The sequence below is a fragment of the Sylvia atricapilla genome, chromosome 4 (genome assembly GCF_009819655.1).
Source record: "Sylvia atricapilla isolate bSylAtr1 chromosome 4, bSylAtr1.pri, whole genome shotgun sequence".
Classification (NCBI taxonomy): Eukaryota; Metazoa; Chordata; class Aves; order Passeriformes; family Sylviidae; genus Sylvia; species Sylvia atricapilla.
In genome coordinates this window covers 9247922-9271129 of record NC_089143.1, presented here as the reverse complement: position 1 = coordinate 9271129, position 23208 = coordinate 9247922, and the positions used below count along the sequence as shown (strand labels likewise).

General features: G+C 39.6%; 1 protein-coding gene across 1 annotated transcript in view; it reads left to right on the top strand.

Annotated features, from left to right (window-relative positions):
• Positions 1-23208, top strand: part of LIMCH1 (LIM and calponin homology domains 1) — a 175416-nt gene that overhangs the window by 97342 nt on the left and 54866 nt on the right. Inside the window, exons 4-9 of the mRNA XM_066317063.1 lie at positions 5318-5424; positions 8376-8406; positions 11399-11509; positions 16012-16207; positions 20422-20671; positions 21328-21597. Coding sequence (XP_066173160.1) covers positions 5318-5424; positions 8376-8406; positions 11399-11509; positions 16012-16207; positions 20422-20671; positions 21328-21597 — 965 coding nt within the window. The remainder of the gene's footprint in view (positions 1-5317; positions 5425-8375; positions 8407-11398; positions 11510-16011; positions 16208-20421; positions 20672-21327; positions 21598-23208) is intronic.

Sequence of the window (23208 nt, the reverse complement as noted above, 5' to 3'; positions counted from 1 at the left end):
CAGTGTGATCATCGCGGGTTTACTCTCGGGACCTGCCTCTTACCCTGGCTGCGCTCCCGGTGCGCTCCTGGTGCGCTCCCGGTGCTGCTCTCCTCCCACGCCGTGCCCTGGGGAGGCCAGGATCGGTCCTGCTGACGGGCTGGTAAGTCCTGCTTGTCCTCCCTGCTCCCAGGGATCATCTCTTTCTGGGGTTTTTCCCCACTAGCATTTAATTTTCGTGGGTGAGGAGGCTATGGTGTGCTGGAATCCTTTCGGGATGTAAGCAGCGCTGTCTCCCCTTGCTGCTCTGGGAGGTGCCTTCAGTTGTGGTGTGCTGTCAGCCTTGTTCTTCTGTAGATTAACCCTCCTCAATTTCTAAGTGAACGCATCCTAACTATGATCCATTTCCTTCCAAATCTACTGATCTGGAGTTTGCCACAGAAAACAATTTTTTATGTAGTTCTGTTATGTATATGCAGCAAAACATATTGGATGAACAGTAAAACACAGACACATACATATATATTGTTAAACATATGTATATAGTTAAACATACACAGAAAAGTATGTTGGAGAAAGAGTAACACATACATATGTGTATGTCTATGTATATACATATATATACACTACATACACATACACATATACATATACATATACATATACATATACATATACATATGAAAAGTTCCCAGCCTTTCTTATAGAAGTTTTCTCCTGGTGGACTTTACCTGAATATTTCAGCATTTCTGTGAATCAGGCAATATCCACTGCTTTTATGTAGTTAATTTATCACCACTGTTTACTTACATAAGATGGAAAAAAAAAAGGGAATTAGGAAGAAATGTTGAGACCAAACAAAAGTATTTTAAGAGTTCGTTGGAAACTGCTCAGAAAAGCAGTTTGGATATTTTCTTTTTTTTTATTTTAGAGATCTTCTAATTTATTCTGGAGCAGGGAAAATATCAGCATTCCAGAAATGAAAAAGGCCACCTGTTTGTCTGCAGCTGTCCTGCAAAACAAAGAGCAGTGCTACTGGCATCTAATAATATCTCCAGCTTGCAGAAGTGGCATGTATTTGGCATTTTATTCAGAGTTCTGTGCAGACATACAGCTTGGCTTGCCTTTATTTTCCCCAAGTTTATCTCATCTGGGCCCTGCAGTAGCATCTGACAAACGATGGCTCCACAGTGATAAGCTGTAGAACCAATTTGCAGTGTGAATACAGTGAGACTGTTTTGTATGTATTGTGGCAGATGAAAGGAATGGAAGTGGGCCAAGTTCAAGCTGTTTGCCATTGCATCTGATCAGCAGATCCTATGGAGAGAATTTGCCTGCTGTGAATATTTGATTCTCGCTAGCTTGAACTATCTTGTGTGTTGGCAGTGCTACTGTGTGAATTTGCAGTGGCTTTCCAGGGTGTCTGTCCTATTCAGCTGCCAATTTCTGAGGGTTTTTTTACAGAGTTCAGGATTTTGTGCTCCACTTCCTGCGTGAGGAAACTTACTTAATGCTATACAGTGAACATTTTTTTCATATTCATAACACACAGGTTAAAAAAAACCCAAAAAATTACAAGTGAGCAATGTATTATCTTTCCCCCCCTCCCTCATTCCCTTCCCTCCACCTTCACAAAGGTGGAACTCCTCCACCACCTACTCTCTCTGCATTATCTTCAGATGATTGTCCTGGCAAAGTGATTTTGTAGAGGTGAGTCTGTAAGATTACACACCAGGAGGGATCAAAAGATGATGGTGTTGACATGCAGCTGTGAGAGCAGGAGCATTTTCCCCTTCCTTCCTGTGCATCCTTCTGACTAAGTTCTTGAAGAGTCAGTGTGCTGTGTCCTCATCTGTCCATGACCCTTCTTACTGGTTCATGGCTGGTTTTGCCTGGGAGTTTGCAGCTTTGTGTCTTGGTTAATTTTTTGTTCCACTGTTCAGTATGGTGAAACATTTACGCTGATAATTTTTTGTGTTCTATACTTGCAAGTAAATGCCATTGCTTGTAGTGCTGATGTAACAGTAACTGTCAGGACTCTGCTGAGGCAAGCAGAAAAGGGTTGGGATTTAACCTATCACTGTATCCTGTGTTTGTGTCCTGTCTGTCACCACACTGAAGCATTTGTCTTCTCTGTGCAGCCTATTTAGACCTGTAAATTTATAGATTAAGGATAGATAAAACTGTATACCTATCTGTGATACCTATAGATTACAGATTTATGATTTATAGGTCTGTATAAACATAGATATTTATGGACATAAAATTTTATATATTAAAATAATAGAGAAAATTTGCAAAATGTATTTAGGCTGTAACCTATCAGCTTGTTCCTCCTCTGTGTGTATAAAGAAGATTTTTGATTGTACAGTGGTATGGGATAAAACCAAGAGGAGCCACCAAGAGACAGTTGCAGGTCCTTTGGGGCTGTAAAAAAATATGTGCTGACCAAGTGACCAATACTGTGTCTACTCCAGCACTGCAGCTGCAGAAAGTAATGGCTGAGGGAAAAGCAGTATCATTTCCATTTAATGTATTGAGGAAATTGTGTGATAGTGCCTCGTAGGGGCTGCCAGTGGGACCAAATTCTGGTTGTGTGTCTTCTGAGACCACTGTAAAAGATATCACTGTTAGCTGAGGCACAGCAGCTGTCCACCCTGAGATCCTTGCCACTGCAGTGTGACCCATTTGCATGACCTATTTAACTCTGCCAAGTTGAAAGGAGCTGGGCAGGCACATTCAATGTGTCTTTTCAGTCACCTACTTAAAGTAAGGATGGTTTTTATATCTTGCTACTTGTAAACCTGGTTTTTTCTGCTTTCTTTAGTTTCTTCAGCAATGACAGAATGGCATTTTAGGTGACAACAAAAAATGCGTAGTTGCAGCTAACAGAACACTGAACAATAAATCCGCTTGAAAGATAAAAGCAAAATTTTCTGAGAACTGAAGAAATCAGTATCTGGTCAATGCAAGGTGTAATAATCCTGAGAGAAATCTTTGATGGGAGCTGGGTCTTAACTTTAAGACTCCTTTCTCCTTTCAATGGCTTCAGAGCGCTTTTCTCCAGTGACTCAATGGAACTAACAAATGTGAATTTCATCTGTACCAGAGCAAATCAGGAAAAGTTTAGTTTTGCAGTAGTATGAGATACATTTTTGGCTTGGGGTTAGGCAGCCTAGTCAGGTGTCCTTGAGTAAATATATCACTTGAAAGCATTTTCTTTGTTGGATTTTTCTTCAGTCCTTTCCAACAAAGTGCCATTTTTAGGACCATTGGAAAGTAAAAATTATGAGATTGTTAGCAAAAGCAAAAACTTCTTTCAGGGCTCACTGATTGCATCTTGTTGGCATGTGTTGTTATTTGTGCCCATACAAGATACCAGCTTTCTGAGGAATTGTTTGGGTGGTAGTGACTTTGGCAAATGTTATTCATATCCTGACCATCAAAATAAAAGCATGTAGCCAAGCAGGAGTAGGTGATGCTTTTCTTTTAGGAGTAGGCATTTGCTCATCAACAGAAGACCTGGGTTTCCAAACTGTGTAGCTGCCAAATAACTGGTATTTTTGTTACCACTTATCATAACTCAGATGTGAACTTCTGGCAGGCATAAAGATGGATGCAATTAGTTATCGTCGGCATTCCTCCTCCTTTGATTGTTTTCTAAGTCTATTAGGTTACTGTGACCTCTATGTCCTGTATATTTTTGTTAAATTTGGAAATACTGTTAGGAACTTTCTTTGAATGCTTTTGCATTTTTATTCAATTTATTAGATTTACACATTGCTCCACCAACCATTTGAGGGTGACCAGAACTGTCCTCCATCAAAGACTAAACATCAGAGTTATTCATGATGCAGTTGGAAAAATTATAATGCAAACAGTAAGCCAGATGGAAAATTTTACAGGCATTTTTTTTCATCTCGTGAATGATGCTGTCTCTCTGGGTTATGGGCTCTCTGCTCTCTCAACTGCTGTTCCTTTCCCCCCCTGGCTCCCCTCCAGAGCTGTTAAGTTGCAGCCAGGGAAGAAAGGGAGATTTGAACTCCTCTGAATTTTCAAGTCTGTGTTTTCTGTGGTGTGGCTGGCGAGCTTTGTGTGGGAGTGTTGGCACAGCAAGAGCCACGGCGATTAGCATGCTGCCTGCAGAACAAACTGGGCTGCTGTCCCCAGCCCCAGGAAGGGCCTGGGGGCAGATGTGGGGAGAGCCCTGCTCACCAATCCTGCTCTGTCATGCAGAGTGGGTGAGAGCTGAACACCACCAGGCTCCTCTGCTTCCCAGTTTCTGTGAAAACAGGTCTCCATCACTCGCTGAGGTTCTGCTCCTCTGTAACTCTGCATGTGGCAGCTTAGGTGCAGGTTCGAGATGACACTCCTTAAAGAATATCAGGCTGTACTTGTCCACACATCTGCCATTGCAGTTACTGATCTAGGAAAGTGTATATCTAAAAACCTATTCTCTACTGGCCTGCAAGATTTATCCATGTAAAGCATATTCACTGGTTCTGTAACAGGGGAGTGGTGTACATGCTCATGTATAAAACCTGTATAACTGTATGTGCACACATGCAGATTCAGTCTCCTTGGCGCAAACCAAAGTGTCATTGCTTGGACTTGGTTTGAAAGAGACTGACATCAGTTTTTACTTAGCCTCTCTTAGTTATTGACTTTTAATTTTTACACTTTGAAAAGAGTAAGTCCTCCATAAGAAGTGTTACGAAGTTGGTGTTTCTTCGTAGAGACAGTGGCCATGTGAAGTGTGACTTCAAGGTTTGTATTTCAGGAGAAAGCACCTATCTCTTTTCTCAGTGGCTTTTGACTGGTTACTTTTGGAGAGGCAGGAGAGCAGTTGTGTTAACTGGCTTGCTCATATCTGACATGTGAAGTATTTTCTGAAAAAATTGCTTGCTTAAATGGTAGTGGGCTTTTTTATCTACTTTATCTGTTCCTCCTGCTCCCTTCAAAAATCCTGCCTTTTCTACTTTGTAACATGCTGAGGTTGTGTGGCAGCCTCCAGCAGTAGGTAGAGAAATTACTGGGCCTTTTTCAGTTAAAAAAGTTGCTAACATCTGTATTTGAAAAGAAGCAAGTCAAGAAGCTTGTTGTAGTTGCATATCTTGGGGAAAAAAGAAGAAGAAAAAGGTTTTGTATGTATCTGGTTTTCAAATAAAATCTACACTAACTTCTTAAATTATGAACCTGGAAATGTCTTTGGTTTTTCATGTAGCTAATGGTATGACTGCTCATGACCAGTTAGGGAAAAGTTGGTTTGGTAAGATTGTTTTTTTCAGTTAAGCTGAGTTTAATGTGTTGAGGTTTTATGTTTTTTGTCTCTTTTCAGGATAATATAATATTATTCTTAAGAGGCTGCAAAGAACTGGGCCTTAAAGAATCTCAGCTTTTTGATCCTGGTGATCTGCAGGACACATCAAACAGAGTAACCATCAAGTAAGTACAACAGCAGTTTGTGACTAGTGTGTTACAGTTTCAGGTGCTTGTGATGCAATAGTAAATATTTAAGAATGAGCAAAAAGGCTGTAGAATTGTACTTCGTGTAAGACAAATAGGAAGCAGAGGTTTGGGAAACTTTCAGTGTTGGGACAAATAGATTGTTCTGTTCAACAGGTTTTGTCCCAGAGACATCAACCACAGCTCTGTAAAATAGGACAAGACTTGGAGAATGCTCTCAGGCCTGTGGTGTGACTCTTGGGGGTGCCTTGGGCAGGGCCAGGAGTTGGAATTGGTGATCCTTGTGGGTCCCTTCCAACTCAGTTTATTCTGTTATTTTGTGAAAATACTGTCTTAGTTAGGCAATGAGATTCCAAGGCACTTAGGGGTTTTCCTAATCTAAATTGATGACATTCTTTTTTTGTCTGTCCAACTAATAAAATATTGTAGTCTGGGGGAAAAGAAGTCACAGCTCTGCTATTCCTGATTAAACTGTTCTGATGGTGCAATATATAGGACATTAGAGGCCTCAGATTGTATGAGATGCAGACATAAGCATGGTCCCTTCACTTTCATGCAAGAGCTACAGGTTGAGACACACAGTAACTTGGCTCATAAGAATCTCTGTGAACTGGAAGTGCCACAATTTAGATAGTTTTTCACCAAAGCCACACACCCACTACCACACAAATTGCACAGGCCCCCCTCACCTTTTAAAAGCAAAAGCACCCCACACTCTCATAAAATTAACAAAATTTATAATTGGTGTTATTTAGAAGTTTTCCTGAAAGTTTTCCTGAAGTTTTCTTGGGTCTGTCTAATAATCTATGTACTATTACAGTTATAACAGAAGTTATTGCTCTTCAGACAAGCAAATGCTGCTGAGTTGATTGAACAGTCTAATTTCATTTGGCCAAAAATATCAGTAATGAAATCCTGGTGAGACATATCCATTTTAGAAAAGTATATGGAAACAATTTACTAAATTTCAGTAGCATTTTTTTATTCCTTTCTGGCAATGGAAGCTGGGCAAGTGTTCATGGTGTTCAGGCATTGTCTGGGAAAATTCAAAGGCTCTGAAAATCAAACTGTTTTAAGGAATACCATTTTTTTGCTCCTTCCCAAGATTCCGACTCTAATAGGAGGTCCTTCTTGCCCTCTACATGGCAGTGAGGGAGGGCTATGTAATGTATTTCTTCTAAATCTGATAATACTTCAATGAAGTATGTTCCTCATGATATCCTGTAAAATCATTACTATGGTTGACTGGAGAGAGTCGCAAAACAATCCGTAATCTTGATATAAAACCCTAATCTACATATGAAACCAGAGAGGAAGAGCCTTTCTCATAAAAACCTTAATTTTTTTGGGTTGAGGATGGATGGAGTACCTTGGTGGAGGCAGGTTGAGAGGCTTTGGCTAGGGTGGAGCTGGAAGCAGAGCTGTTCAGTGTGTCACCAAGTTAAACCTGGCATCATAAACCCCACAGAGCTGGCCTGGCCCTGTGCTGCATGGGAAGGCTTCAGAGAAAGCAGCTGTGGAAATGAGCCAAGTTTTCCTAGCACTGTCCAAGTTCACGCTGAGTAACTGAGTTGAGGTGTACAAGCCAAGTCCATGACTGTTTTAGAGAAATATGTTGAAGGCTGTCTTCTGCTAGCTAGTTCCCAAAGCATGAAGGTGATTTTTTTTCCCTCATTGAAGACTTCTGGGTGATTTTTTTTTTAAACATGGTAAAAATATTATTTGTTCTGTGGTAAAGGATGAGTATGACATTATTGCACATGCTTAAGATAATAACATTTTAACAATTTTTTTCCATATAGATGCTAATTGAGGCATGCATTAGATCTATTTTTTGGATCACTTTGCTTATAAAAGTTATGAGCTAATGCTGTAAGGAATTTTTTTGTGACTCTTTTCCACTGTTATTTTACTAAGAAAAAAAACAGGACTGTTCTATTTTTCTTATTGTGTAGGTACTAGTGGACAAAATTTTGGCTTAAAAAGATGTTATCAAAAATACTTTGTTTATCATTGCCTATATTTAGGCTTTTGTTGTTCTGACAGATTTGAGTACATTTACTTTCAGTTTTGTCAGATAATCTTTAATGCTGGAGTGGTCTAACTGTTACAGTAGAAGACAATTCCACTATAAATAATCAGGACACAATCTTTACTAATTCTAAGTAGTCTTATTTAGTTTTCAGCACCTACGTATTTCTTTCATTTTTTAATGCTTTCTTTGCTGGATTTTGAAATGTTTATGTTGTTTATGTTTGTACTTTGTTGTTTTTAACATAAAACTCTTCCATGAACTTAAGAGAAAAAAATAAATCAAGAAGGATGATGCCAATGTTAAGCCTGAGTGCTCAAGTATACATTTTAAAAAATAAATGTTTTCTGTGGCATGTTCTAAGTGGCAGGGTCTTTGTTGCTTCATCCATTCACTTTGTTCTTTGTAATGTTTGTTTCCACAGAAGCATCCACAATATTTCCTTAATGTTTGGTGCTGCCTCATAGGCTGGTTCAGTTGCTTCCAGAAGCTGTATGGGTTGCAGAGCAGAATCTGACTGTTGGATAACTGCAGAATGTATTTTAGCAGTGAGGACTTTTGTCTTCCTTTTTTTAAGAAATCAGCAACTCTGTTTAAAGGAAATATTTTGGCATTGTCCTACTTTACTGTGGGACCATTATAAACACATTTTCTTTTTGTACTCTCAGAATTCTAGCTTAATGATTGAAATAATGGTGACAAAATACTCCCATGTTATGAATAAATGAATGTGTGAACTACATCTTCTTAACTTTCATGTGTTTCCAGACAGCAGAAGTATTCGGCAGGCTTTTGTTAGGGAAAATGTGATCTGCTGCATACAGCCTCTTGGAAAATATGTCTACTTTCTGATTTTATTTTTTCTTTAATCTTTTTATGTGTTTTTGTGTGCAACCAGGAACACTGACTATAGTAGGAAGCTGAAAAATGTAAGTACATCTCTTGGAGTTTTTCTTTTTGCCTGGTTAATCCTGTTATTGACCTGATCAAGAGTTATGTCAATAAAAACATGAGTGTTGCTGAAAAGTCTTTCTGAATACAAACCTAACTGGGTTCTGCTGGAAATTTGGGTAGAGCTGCTATGGTTCAGCAGCCTTACAACAGAAATAAAATAGAGAACATTTGTGTCTTCTTAGATACTCTTAGATGAGTGGTAAACAAAATGATTTCTGTGCTGACCAGTGTGATGTTTGCTGGGAACAGTCTGATTCACCCATGAAGCCACACTTTTGTAGCCCTTCACAAATATATAGGCACAGAGTACAGTTGCACAAAGCATTTAAAATGAAGCAAAATGATCATTAAATTGGCATGCAAGGCCTTACTGTCAGGTTTGCTAGCTTTCTCTCTGTTCTTCCAAATAAATCAGTGTTTCCCCAGAAAGACTATTTCCATTTAACATCAATTTCCTGTTAATTTAAACTAAGGGCAATGCTATTGGATCCTGTACTTGTTAGCTAGAAAAGAAAATGTCTTAACTTTGCTGGTCTCAGTTTAAAGCCTAGCAAGCTGTCTGTCCTTAGTTATCTGTAAACTGGTAAAATTTTTATTTGGCTTGAATCCTTATAATCTGATAGGAAATGCCAAGGTTTTTTCTAACAACTTTGAAAGCCAGTAATCATAACTTCCATGACTGGAAGCAAAAAACCCCCAAACAACACCCACACCACCCCCTCCCCCCAAATTGTTTCATCCTGTCTTTTCCATCATCAGCAGAGTAGAATCTTCTGCACCCAGCACACAGATTTTTAGGGGAGAAATTCAGCTTTGCTATTTTTACACTCTTTGTGGGCACTGGCTAAACATCTCTGTACAGATGTATTCCTTTAAAGGTGAAGTTTCAAAAGTATCCTCCATAATGTGCTTGTAGGCACTATATGCTTTCCAGGTGCATGATCCTGCAGCCTCAGCTGGCAGCCAGCCAGAATTGCTTGCAAATGTGAAGTTTTCTGCCTTTTTTTTTTTTTTTTTAATCCAAATAAAGAAAGGAAAAAGAGAGAATGTAACTAAATGCTAGCAAGAATAAATAAAAACACCAAAAATACTGTAACCTTCATATATGAACTGAATGGCAGAATGAATTTGACAGTTTCCTGATTGCTAGAAATATTGCTATTTGTGAATATTTTCATTTAAGTTGAGAATGCATACTATAAGACTTTTTGCATTGAATTTGTCAAGTGGTGTTGGTTGAAGGAAAACAGTTCAAATAAAGATTGTTTCAAAATCAGTACTAGCAACACCACCTCCTTTCGTTCAGCACAATAGTCTTGATTTGGATGTAATTTTAAAAAAAGGGAAACGTTTTTGAACTTTATTAAAAATTTTACTCAGTTTTTTCATGACATGTATACTACTTGTAAACAGAAGAAAAATGTAAACTATATTTATATATAAAATACATATTTTACATTATGTACCACAGTTGTTTTTAAACAGAAGGTGTGTATGATGCTGTATCCTATTCTGACAGGGCCTCAGCTGAAGTACTGCAGAATTTTGGACATTACACTTAAATGAAAGATGGGGATGCCAGAGCAAACTGATAAGAAAGGTCTAGCATGTTGCTGAGGAGGAATGTGGATGCATGTTTTAGGGAAGAAGAGTGTGAGAGATGTTTGTTCCCAGTGAAATCCCCCTTTGGGATTTCTGCTAGTCTTGTTTCCTTTAGTTCACTATATAGCATGAAGTATATGGCCCTGTCCCATCAAAACATAAAATACTGTATTTCAGTTTATCAATCTTTTTTGATGCAGTTAATTGCAACTATTATTTATTATTGTTGCGTCTCTTTTCCACGTCAAAATATTTCCTGTTCATTCTGCAGTTAAATACTTTGCAATGTCATGGAATATGCTAAAATAAGGAGCATTAAATGAGAAAAGGCCTTAAGTTCTAGGGCCATGGTTTGTCATTTTTAACCAGTGCAAAACACAACACTGAATTAAATTACCTTTGATGAGCAGTTTTCAGCCCAAATAGCTGCTGCACAGGTATTACTAAAGAAATTGCTCTAAGTGGAGACATATGTGGGTGCAGAAAAGGCCTTTCCCTGCATGGTATAAATGTCAGCATCTTTGGATGTATTGGATGTGACCATCCTAAGCATCTTAATTTCTCATTTTCTAAAACAAGTGCAACACCAGCAGTGTCAGATCAGATATCTTTGCTACTTGCAAGAGCAATTCTTGGTCTTTTTCCCTTACCAGTTTTAAATGGATTTTTGAGTTGTGGAGAGGTATCAAGTCAGAACTTTAATGAAATCAGTAACTTTTGCACTGCAGTCTGATAGAAACAACAGATGCTCATGGCTTTTGATTAATCTCAGGCTAAGCAGTTCTTGAACTAGCAGGAGCCTGGAAAGAAATGTTCCTGTGTCATCTGGTTACTTACATTAAGGTGATTAAAAATGTGACTCCCTTTTTTGTCCTTGAAATAGACACATATTTAGGATGCTTTTAGGCAGGCAGATATTCTAGGTACTTTCCTTATTACCTTGGTCTTAATGGTTTTCATTAAAGACTACTAATCTTAGTATTCTTTAGGGATTTTTTTTGTATTGAATTTAAAAACAAATGTATTTATGCGTGTCTTCTAGAAGTTTCAGATCTATTTGTCTAGCTTTTCTACTCAGATCCATATTTTCTGTTTATTTTTCCAGGCAGATATAACAGTTTTATTATTTTTATTAAAAATACCAGGGAGATAATATGTTAAGTTCCATATTTTGTAGGACTGTTTAAATTTTCATAGTTGTCTGATGTATTTATGTTTAACCTTTGACGGGCACTTCCCTTTCAATTCTGATTTATAACAAAATTTTGTGCTGCTGTGCAGTTTAGAATAAATGAGGGATGTTGCAGGGAAGTAAATTTAGCTACTGTGGAGATGGCTGAAATTAATTCTTATTAACTTCTGCAGGTATTAGTCACCATTTATTGGCTAGGGAAAGCAGCAAACAGCTGCACGTCATATAGTGGATCAACCCTGAACCTGAAGGAGTTTGAAGGCTTCCTGGCACAAATGAGAAAGGTATATTTTTGTTATGTTTTGGGAGTGAAAATTTACTTCAAGTTATTACTCCAATAAATAAATCTTTTATTGCTAAATAGGAGTGAAGGAGGGCTGGAGTGCAAATTACTTAGTAAACCTCTACTTACATCAAAAATATTTCTGATTCTACCAAACTCTGAAAACCACTTGGGCAGCCAGCTTTGTGGCGGTATCACTGATGCAGCAAGTGATGTGAAATAGGGCTTTAGACTTGTCATGTGGCTCTTTCATCTTAATTTCCGTGCGTTTTGGTTTGAGTTGTTTTCATTTATGACACCAAGTTTTAGCTAGAAGAGCTCAGATTCAAAACGAACATGGTGGGACTCACAAGAGCACAATTTTTTCTTCTTTAAAACATTCAGTCTCATGGGCAGCTTTTTTGGTTTTGTGTTGCAACATAAAGCATCAAACCAAAGGATCTAAATAAAGCTGAAGTGGAGGAGAAAGAGATTATATTTCACCAAGGGCATAGTTAGGATAAATCTGTTTTTGCCAAGCTCTAAATTCTGGCTGACATCATATTTGGTGGTTTATGGTGGGCTGATCTCTGTTGGAAGGGAAAAGTTGTGATCCCTGTAGTGTGGTTTGGGGATTTTTGGTTGAGCATTCTAGTATGCCCTGAACCTCGACATCAGACACTTCACCTCATGGTTCATGCTTAAAGCACTGATAACCAAACCTGCATTTCCTGGGGATGGAAGGGGCAAGGAGCAGGTGTGGAAGAAGACTGGCAGCACCATGTGCTGGCACCGCGTGTGTTGGACATAGATTTGTTCTGCAGTCCACAGAGCCTCATGCCTGCTCTTCCCTCCTCACCTCATGTAGCAGCTGTGTCATGACAGTAGAGTTTGGGGACCATGGGAGACTCTCTGGACTTAAATTCTCCTTGAGCTCTGTGCTGCTGCTACTGTGCCACCTGTAGCTCTTCATTCTGGGGTCTCACAGGGCCAGCACCACTGGGGAAGAAGAAACGCTTGTCTGACTGATAGCAGTTGCTACACCCTGGTGTGACCCAAGAACCTTAACTAGATGAGTAAAATTCCTGTTTGTGAGCCCAGTTCCTCTGAACGAGCAGGTGAAAACAGAGAGGGGAAAGAGAACATCCTGCTTCTCTGCAGAATTTTATTTTAGTCTTCACTTTAATGACTTGTGCTTATCACTTGGGACTTTGAAACTTACGAGTGATATAACTGAGCCTAAGCAATAAAAAGATTAAGTCAGTACTTGAGTTGTTTACAAATAGAAGTAGGGAAGGAGCAGTTCACACTCCAAAGAATCTGAAAGGTGAAAGAAACCCAAACAAGGGAGCTAGCACAGAAAAATAGCCGAAGTGCAGTTTGCCACTATGTTAGTGTTGCATAGTATCATGATTTGTTTTTTAATGTTTAATCTCACACCATGAGGCTCCTCTTTTTCCAGGTGATACTTACCCATGAAACTAATCATCAGAGCATTTTGGAGGTCCTTTCTTGGACCCTTTTGTGAGATGAAATAGATGAAATGCAAAAGGAAGCATTCTCCAGGGAGCTGGTGGTCGTGAAGGGCATGGCTGGGCATTGCAGAGTGCTGCAAATTAAGGGCAAAAGCAAGAGGCTAGTTCCTGATTTGTTGCAAATGTTGAATCTGGGAGAAGGGTAGTCTCATAAAAGTTGAAAGCTATATATGCCTTTAATGCATAAACAGAGCATTTTGCAGTCCTGAAAAGTCTTATTTAGGGTGATGCTGCTGTGCGGGCTGCTGGCGACTTCTTTTATCACGTCCCTGCTCTGGTACCCCTGCAGTATTTCCCACTGGCAATTGTGGGTTTGTATGTTACTGCATTTGAAGAGGATTTGGTTGTAAAATACAACATGTTAATCATGCTGTGCAACACTCTGATGTTCTTTATAGCTGAGCTAGAGTGATGAAAAGACACTTTATCACATTCTCTACTGGCATTTTTTCCACAGATTTTAATAACTAAATTGACCATAAATTCAGCGTGGTTTAGTTTTTCTGTTGTAAATCCTCCCTAGCCTCCTTTTTTAATAAGCAAATCAAAAGACAGCTCTGATGTAAGTTGTCTCAGACTCATCTTTTTCTACTTCTCATGCTGAAGGGGATATTAATTTCTAATTTTATTCATGTTACTCTGTTTTTAATTTCATTAACTATTTTGAGTACTCATTCATATTTACTTTTAAACTAGAAAATCCCAGTGACAAAACAGCCATGGCTTTTTGATTATATTCAGTGGGTGGAACTTCCTGGACAAATGCATCTTGTATTTGGCAATCAGACTTTAACTGCCACTCGGTGACATACCGTGTTTTTAATTAGATAACATGAAAGCCTAATGCACTGTTGTGTGTCATGTCGTGGTGTTATCAGTCCCACAGATAAGCACATTCCCACTGATAGCATTCGGGAGATGACGTTTGTTCAAGGCAGGACAAGTACCCGTCTGTGTGACGGCATTGTGTGCCAGAGTGTCTTTGCCAAGGGGAAAGCTGTAAAGAACATGTTTACAGAAGTCTAGGATCCTGTCCTGGTGCCTGCCTCTTAATTCCTAGTGAGCAGCATGCAAAATTAACATAAACAGCCCATTGAAAGTAGGTTCTGCAGAACTCATTAGTTCACAATTGGACTGTTTTCAAACTCTGGGAGATATTGAATGTGGGATGGGGCTTTTTGCCCAGTTGAAAGTCCCTGTAGCTGCTGAGCAATTCTCTGTCATTCAAATACAGTAATTTAGGAAAATGGAAATGTGCCTAAAGATTGAGAATAGCTGATTGGTATGAAGGGATGAGTGGATTTAAGGAATTTGGATTTTTTAAAAGATTTTTGGATCGTGTCACAAACGGGATTTTCATAGGATTTGTAGATTTGTTCTTGGCTGTGTGTAAATCATGCAGATTTCAGGGAGATTTTGGTTGTCTATTGTTTCTGTTAGCATTTTAGTTCACTAAGCAGAATTGGGAAAGGAAATTACATAGGATTCCTTGCAACTTTTTAAAATGCATTTTATCTGTTTTTAGAATATATTTTCACTTCTGTTTACTGCGAGGTTACTTAATGGCATTACCACAGTTTAGCTTGGCCTTAGGTGACCTTTGCCGCTGCCCTTAATGTGGAATTTTGGCAGATTAGTAGTGAGTGGCACTAATTAGGCCTTCTTCCTGAAAAGTTTGCAGTTTGGTCTGATGTCTCAGTCCTGCTTCAAGCCTCCCTCTTGTTGGGCAGGGGACTGTTGGTGTATTACCACAGTCCTCTCTCCATCACTTTTCCAGCAAACTCACTTTTTTGTGGAGGCAGCCCGCCATAGCCTACTGTGATATTCCTGATTGATCTTCTCATTGGCAATACTAGTGACGGGTAAAACCTTCACAGTCAGGGACAGTGGGAGCTCTGCTCAATATAGCCATTGTGCTTCAGCTAGTAGTAAGCAGGGGGTGCTTCTTAATTAGGAATTAATATTCAAATGCTTCTGGGGAAGAAAAAAAAAATCACATTCCAGCCTCTTTGGGTCACAAAATGTCAGTCTGATAATGGCGCCCACATCTCTGACTTTACTTACTGTCGGGGGAGAAAAAAACAGATTTATCTCTGAACAAACTTAGTTATTTTTGTTTTTTCTCAGTCTGTGCTATTGTAATTAATGTTAAGACACTCTAAAACAAGGGATTTATTATAATGCAAGGGTGAGGATGGCTTCTATTGACCTTTCCCTCTGCTGGAGTTTCAGTGTTTTAGTATGTGCTGCTTGCACTGGAAAGAATTTATAATCACAGGGCTGTCAAAGACAACCATTGTTCTCCCTGCTCTGAACATGTGGGTCAGCTACAAGTGCTTTCATATCCCCCAGAGCCAGGAGCTGGCAAAGAGTAAAGAGCACAACTGAATTCTTCTGAGGCATCGGGAAAAGCATTTTGCATATTTTTCATTGCTGATTGCTTGAGAAAGACATCCCTCTTTCATAACAGGAATTTCTCTTCAAGGTAGACGGAGGCTGAAGCACACTGCTTTATTATTTTGCCGAGCTGAAGCAGCAACAACAAATTCTGTCTGCTGGGGTCCTGGCCAGATACAATAGATGGGCAAGGAGAGGGGGGGATCTTTTGGAAAGCAGCAAACTTAAACCTGATGCAGGCACGATGTTAAAATTGTAGTGCCTTTGGCTGTGCTATGGACTGTGGACGACAAGTCAAGTTTCAGGTTACTTTCACTTTTGATCAGTTTATTAACTGGTCTGTTGGAACTTTTTCTCAGTTCATTGTACTAATCTAACGAGAGTAGCTTGTTTTTAAACAGCATAAAGCTGGGTTATTGCAAGCTTGCGCTTTGTTTTGAAGGGAAGAAGGGGCAAAACCCCAAGGAAACCCTTTCCTGGGGAGGAGATTTTTTAGCATTTGGGAAGATGCTTTGTTTTCTGATGTGTAGTGCATCTCACGAGTGTGTCAGTGCCTTCTTTATGAAGAGGCTCCCGCTGTATTTCCATGTAGGAAACGGAGGACATTGAGAGCCCCAAGCGCAGCATTCGTGACAGCGGCTATATAGACTGCTGGGACTCCGAGCGCAGCGACTCCCTGTCCCCGCCTCGGCACGGCAGAGATGATTCCTTTGACAGCCTGGACTCCTTTGGCTCCCGCTCGCAGCAGACACCGTCTCCAGATGTAGTGCTCAGAGGGAGTAGTGATGGTAAGTACCAGGCACATGCATAATGTGACACAGAGGTAATGTTTCTGGAGTAAATGTGCCACTCAGAAGCTGCACACAGCCTCTGTGTCGGGCAAACCCGCTGGGAGAGCTTCTCTGCAAATGCTGATCTGTGCTCCCTGAGGTGTAGATGACTTTGCCCACAGCTTACCTGAAGTTTCTCTCAAGAGAGCGTAGCATTGGGAAATGAGTTACATCATTGCAGTGTAATTTTATGATGGGAAGGGTGTTTTTCTGGGTTTTGGTGTAAGAGGATGTTATGCAGACTCATTTTAACTTACAAACTAGGCTAAGGCAAGAAATAAAATCACAGGAACAGAGTGCAGCGAATTGTAGTGAATAAAATGTTTGCTTAAGTAAATGCAGGGCCCATAAATGACGTAGAAATATTTTGAGAATGTCTGATATTTGACAGAGTTTTGAAGTCTGATGTACAGCACTTTATCAAATGTCATTTATGTTTTTATGGCATTTAGAAAAATTAGTAAATGAATACTTCCCAGCATCAGAGCTTTGTACACATTTGTGAGAGGGCAGGCAGCTCTAGGCATACAGAAGGGCTGCTGCTTCTCTGCCTTCCTTTTCTGATTGAAGAGGTTTTCAGAAGCTTGTAAACACAACATGCTGGATGAAGGATTTGCTAGGAATAGATGTGGAGCGTGCACTTAGGTTACAGTCACGAGCAGGATTCTGGTTTAGGACAAAAGGATGCATGATGGAGGCTCTTTCTGTGCAGTTACATTCCTGATAAACAGATGAGTAAGTCAAACTTCATCATCAGATGAAATTATGTTGCACACATGAATCACATCTCCTTAGTAATATTGTTTATTTAATTTAAAAAGGAAAGGCAGGAAGACTTTTTGGTAGGAACCAGATGTTCATACTGCTTTTGGCAGTGTGAAAGAAACCGGTGCTAATCATAACCGGACACATGAGAGAATTCCTGAGGTGATGGGGAACTCCTTAGAACTGGAAAGCTGGCAGGGAGAGCTGGTATCACAGTAGAATTATGAAAGAGCTCTGGGAAAATCAGAGCTAAGATCTGCTCTGCTGCTCTGAGTGGTCTGTGGTGTTTGGGCTGTTACAGGTTGACCATCCAGAACCAGCTGCTGGGGATGATTCCTGAAACAGCCTCATGACCCCTCAGACACTGAGTAGAGCACAGGCTTTACATTATAAAATGTTTTTCTGCCTTTGTAAATGAGACAAGCCTGGTGTTGGCAAATAGGGCCACCTCACATGTCCTACCTAATCAAAAAGTGTTGCTCTATCCTGGGTGCTCAGGGAATCTCTAGTGTCCCTACTGGAGCTGGTAGGCAGCCAGTCACATATGTCCTGTAGATGCTGTCCTGTCAACTACTGCTGTATTACCAGATGTTACAAAGGTCTTGAGATTGCCTGCCACAGATTGTTTGACGTATTATCTTGTCACATTCCTGAGCCTGCAACAAACACAAAATAAGATGAAAGCACACAATGCTTGTTCTGAAAAATTAGTCTTTAAGCAGGGTGCGTGCGGATGCTGTGTGCACATGTACGACTTGTCCAGCCAACACTTTCTTGTGTGTCCTATTTTCCCTGCTTACTACTGCTGTAACTTCACAGCTGTCTCCTCCAACAGTTGCAGGTGAGGTGTAACTTGGCTGACCTCTTTTATGTTGAACCTCTTCCTGTGGTCCCAGCAGGCATGTGTTTTACTCAGCTGTGAGTAGTTTTTGATAGAAACAGTATATTGGACTCGATGATCTTTAGAGGTCTTTTCCAACTTAAACAATTCTATGATTCTATATGCAAAGTTGGATGGAGGAAAACATTTTGATTTTGTTACTTCTTTCTCCATTCAAATAGGAGCTTTATAAACCAAATAATATTGTGAACTAAAACTGTGATTCCTTCCAGTTCTAGAAGAAAAGAAAGCCTGAATGGACATTATTTAAGTGATCCTAAGGTGTTTAGTTTAGGTGGAAGCAGTAAGTGATACTACCTTCACAAATGCTATCTGTGATTTGTCTCACTGTTGAGGAACTGCTCTGGTGTCCCATATAGAGCCTGTCAGTTAGCAAAAAACAAACAAAACCAGTGGTAGAGTAGAACACATATTTAAAACACAGAAGATTTGCATTCTAAACTGGCTTTAGAGTTGCCAATGAATAAAATCCTCTGCTTGGCCAGCAGTTGTGCGTGGATCCTTTTAAGAAGGATCTAGGTATGTCTATAGTGTATAATTGCTTGTTACTAGTTCTGGAAACTGCTGCTGCTTCTACTTGGAAATGAGAACAAAAAACTTAAGGTTATAAATGTAGAGCATAGCTGCATCTTCCATTCGGCGCTTTAGCTTCAAGTTGAGCTGAAAATAATTTCACGTGTAAGATGAATAATTAAAGAATCTGTTTTTTCTTTGAAGTACTCAGCTTGGGGATGCTGTTGGCACATCAGTAATGAGAGGAATGTGTTCTAATTCCTTTGCTACTGTGGTTATCTATTTCAGCTTTTCTGTTGGCCAGTTTGAGACTGGTTTTCCTGTGTTACAAAAATAGACACCAGAGCAAAGTCAAAAGCAGTCAGAATAGCAAATAACAGTAAGGGATCTTTTTCTTATCTTTTACCCTCTCTGTGCCCTGCTTTGTCTGATGACACTACAGCCTTCAAGCCTCAGCTGTCCTCAGACACCCATAATTCTGTGATGGTATCTCCACTCTTTGTTTAGACATAGATTCAGGGTACCAATTGTGGTGCTAGTTGTCATAAGTTCTTTACAAAATTGTTGAAGAAAAAGATTACTAACAAAAAAGTTAATTGTGATTTTTGTCTAACATTCATTTCTATTGTGTCATGTCTTTTCCTACTGTTGCTTTTCACTCTTCTTCGTCTCTCTCCAAGTAAATCATGAATAACTCCATCTACTGCAAAAGCTCTTTGCAAATAACATTCCTAGCATATTTAGACCTCTTTTTCTTCCCCCACTTCGAATTATACACAAGCTACTTGTGATTTTTATGACTTCATTGTTTTCAGTTGTTCAGTACGTAGCACAGTGAATTAAATTACTAGTGTTCTGAATTAACAAGAGGACACAACCTGAGTGACTTCCCTTCACCCTTAAAAAGGGGAACAGCTAACTGCATATGCAAGTGCTGCAAAGGGGCCAATGACCAGTGACATCCAACTCTCCACAGCTTGGAGAACATACAAATGCTGATGGGACAAATGGCTGAACACACTCCATTTCATTCTTCAAACCAGGGCCTGTGATAAGGTTACGTTGCTGGGAGAAAACTATTTGCATAACTTCTTTGTGAATTATTTTAAAAGGCTCATAATGGTGCAAGGAATCTAGTGAATGTCTATGAAGTGGCTTCTAAAATCAGTATGAGAGCAGCTCCACACTGCAAATGCCCTTTAGGGTGTTTCTGCTACAATTTGGGAGTTTCAAGTCAGAAACTTGGCAAAGTTTCAGTGTCTTAAATAAAGGTTATAAATATCAGGAAGCTTAGTTCATTTGAACAAAATCAAGTGGTCACCCGGCTCTGCTAACCTCGTATCTTGTTCTCTCCAACTCTTGATTTTTCTCTGCCACTTTATTTCTCCACACCTAAATCCTGAGATCACTTCCCTCTCTCCTTGCACCTTTCCATCTGCCTATCAAGTCTTTGTCCATTTTGCAGTGTGCTAGACTGATTGACTAGGCAACCAGTGAGACTGGAGAGAGACCGTGGAGACCCCTGGTTCATAACAGCCACTGCTATTCTCAGGTCTTGACCAAAGCTGATGTTGTCTGTGTTCAACTTGCTGTGTTAATGTGTGTGTAGAAACATCCCCATATTCCTGCCATTCTGTAGCTATACAACGTGGAACCTTTTTTTGCTTGTGCTTGAGCTGGGCACCAATAAGTCTAAGCTCAGGACTGTGAATCAGATCAGACGTGCCCTAATGTACAACTAAGAGTCATCTGGACTTTAGGAAAACTCCTGTGGCTGAAGATGAATTTTTCAGGGAATGATGGGAAAAAGTTTACTGTCTGTGTAGATGATATCGTTACTATCTTCAGTGACTGATTTTAAAATACAAATGCAGGTAAAAGTGGCTAAATGTAATTTTTTGGTGGCGTCTTCTGATTTGTAGTTTAAAAATAACCCAAACAACTGGATGAAAGTGAAAATGCAAAGGATTTTTTTTTTCTCCTTCCTCACTAGGGAGAGGAAGTGACTCAGAAACTGACCTGCCACACAGAAAGATGCCAGATGTGAAAAAAGATGACATGTTGGCAAGGCGGACCTCACATGGTGAACCTAAATCAGCTGTGCCTTTTAACCAGTACCTCCCAAACAAGAGCAATCAGACTTTCTATGTACCCGCCCCGCTTCGGAAAAAGAAAGCTGAACGAGAGGAGTACCGAAAGAGCTGGAGCACAGCAACTTCACCACTGGGAGACAAACCTTTCAGGTAAGACTGGCCTGTCCACCTTCCCCTTTCCTCAGTGATGATGCTTTAACACTTGCCCAAGTCTCATTCTTTTCACAAGGTGTAAGATACTGTAATAAATCTCTTGCGGGTGTGGTACCGATAGGTAGTTCTTAGCAATTGGTGAAGCTAAGAGAAAAGCAACAAGTGGAATATCATTGTTGTGATGTCATTATTTACAATGCAATGTATAGCTTGTGTTTGACAAGATGTTGGTTAATGTAAGTAACATGGATGTTGACTCAAACCCATGGCTGGAAAATACTGTTCTGGACAATCTGTTTCATTTCTCAAGACAATTACTGACAAGTGATACTTAAAAGCAATGTTCTATATATTTACTCAAAATAGATAATATTTTTGTTTTTTTTTAAATAAATTTATTTGTATGCTCTGTTTAATACACCAGTATGGTTTATATAGCTGTGACTCTGTGTGTGACTCTGCATGTTGGTTTTGTCAACTAATACATCACTTTTGATTTGGACTAAGAAGCAACTTCCTTTAAAGAGCATAATTATCTTCCCTGATTATTCATCAGAATTCATCCTTTGGCATCTTGATTTCAGCAAAATGTGGTTATAAGTGTGCATGTTTTAGGCACAGCCTACATTAAACTACCTTATATAATTCAATAGCAAACCCCACCCTGAAACCATAGAAGAACTGAATGAAACATCAGGACTGTGTGAAAAGGAGAAAATGGGCTCCATGGCTCCTGAAGCAAGCTCCCTTAAAAATCAATTAGGTGTGATTCAAAGTGAAGAAAACTCCACAGACCAGTCTCCTTCATGCAGTGCAAAAGAAACATCAGCACCCAAAGGGAAAGATGTGGAAGAGATGAGGAAGTTAAGAAGACTGGAACAAGCTGGTATTAAGGTCATGTCAGCAGCCCAGCGCTATGGCAGGTTAGCCCAACAGTGTGGGAACTCGTGCACGCCTCACAGTTATAGGATTGGCTGAAGTGTGGGCTTCCTCAATCCACTGCAATTTCACATCTAACAAAAATCCCGTCTGCTAAGCACTCACAATTGCTAGTGAAGGTCTTGGTCTGAAAAAGCTTGTGATGTGGCAGCTGTGGATTGCAGAGCTGTATGATGCTAGCTGCATTTGTGTTGAGAAATTGTGATGTCTTACAGCATAATGTAAACAGGCTCCAGAAAAACTACTACAATCACTACTTGTCGTCTTCCACTTAATGCTTTCTTGTATTTAATAAAAAAATATAGAATATAGAAATCTAGAAATATAAAATACAAATATATAAAGTATAGAAATCTACATTAAAAGGCCTAGGTAAAAGTTTCAGAAATTTATATTACTTGTTGCTGGTGGCATGGTTCAGTTTACTGAACCAAACTTTTTTCAGTGATTGATGTTTTTAGCTGTGTTAATAAATGATACATTTCTTTTTAATGGCAGGAACTGTAAAAGCACAGTGCTTGTTAACACATGTACCAGTTAAAGTATGGAAGCATAGTTCAGCAAACATAGTTTAACTGACTTTAGAATGGAACATATGTAGTTATTCACTTATTACCATATTACTTATTTTTGTATATTGTTCAATTTGGATATTTCTTATTCTTTGAGATCTGAATGAATGATGGCTAGGTTCACAGCCCATGCCTTTTCATCATCTCAATCTCTTCTACTCATGGGGATGACCTGCAAAGTAGAGTTTCAGCTAACATGTCAGAAGATTAGGCACTTAGAAACTATCAAAATGGTTTGGCTAAAGGGTAAGTGTCCAAATGTCCTCCTGTGCAAAACATTTTGTGTTGTGGGGTGAGATCCTAACAGCGGGCAGTTTTGCAGATGCTGGTCTACAGTCTCGGCTTTGAAATGTAGTAGGAAGAATTGTAGCTCATATGTGGTACAGTTTATTCATAGGTGCAGTGAAGCTGGTGCGCAACACCATACAGATGTGTCATATGCAGATGAAATGGTCACAGAATATATGCTGTCACATGTCCTCTTCTCAGGTCTACTTCACTGTTGTCAAGCTGTACTGAACCAGTGTTTATATCTGGTTGTGGGGTATTACTCTTGACAAAGCCCAGTGCTAATGATGAGAAGCTATCTGGCATAAATTAGTTCTTCAGCCTCACTTATTATTTTAGTCAACTGGGAATCCATAAACCAGAGGGGTATTAGCATAATCCTATTCCAAGTCCAAGGCTGTAATATTAATGGTAGTGATGTAGTAATATGTAGCAAAATGTAGTCATTGCTTGTGTTTAGCAGTGCAGTGCTTAACAAGTAGCTCTGTTTGGATGCTCACCATGTTGAGACCCTTTTCCAACTCTGTGCTTCATCTACTGTTTTGATGTCCAGAGAGGAAGGATGTGTGAACAAATGTGTGGTTCTTTCCTTGGACAATCTGTTGTCCTTACAGGCGTTACGGAGAAGGGAGGAGAAATAACAAGTAATTTTTCTTCCTTGCTCTCAGTGGAAGTGACTTGTGGAATTTGGCAGCTGGAAGGAGGAGATGAAAGTTTTCTGTCCCGGCTAAGGGT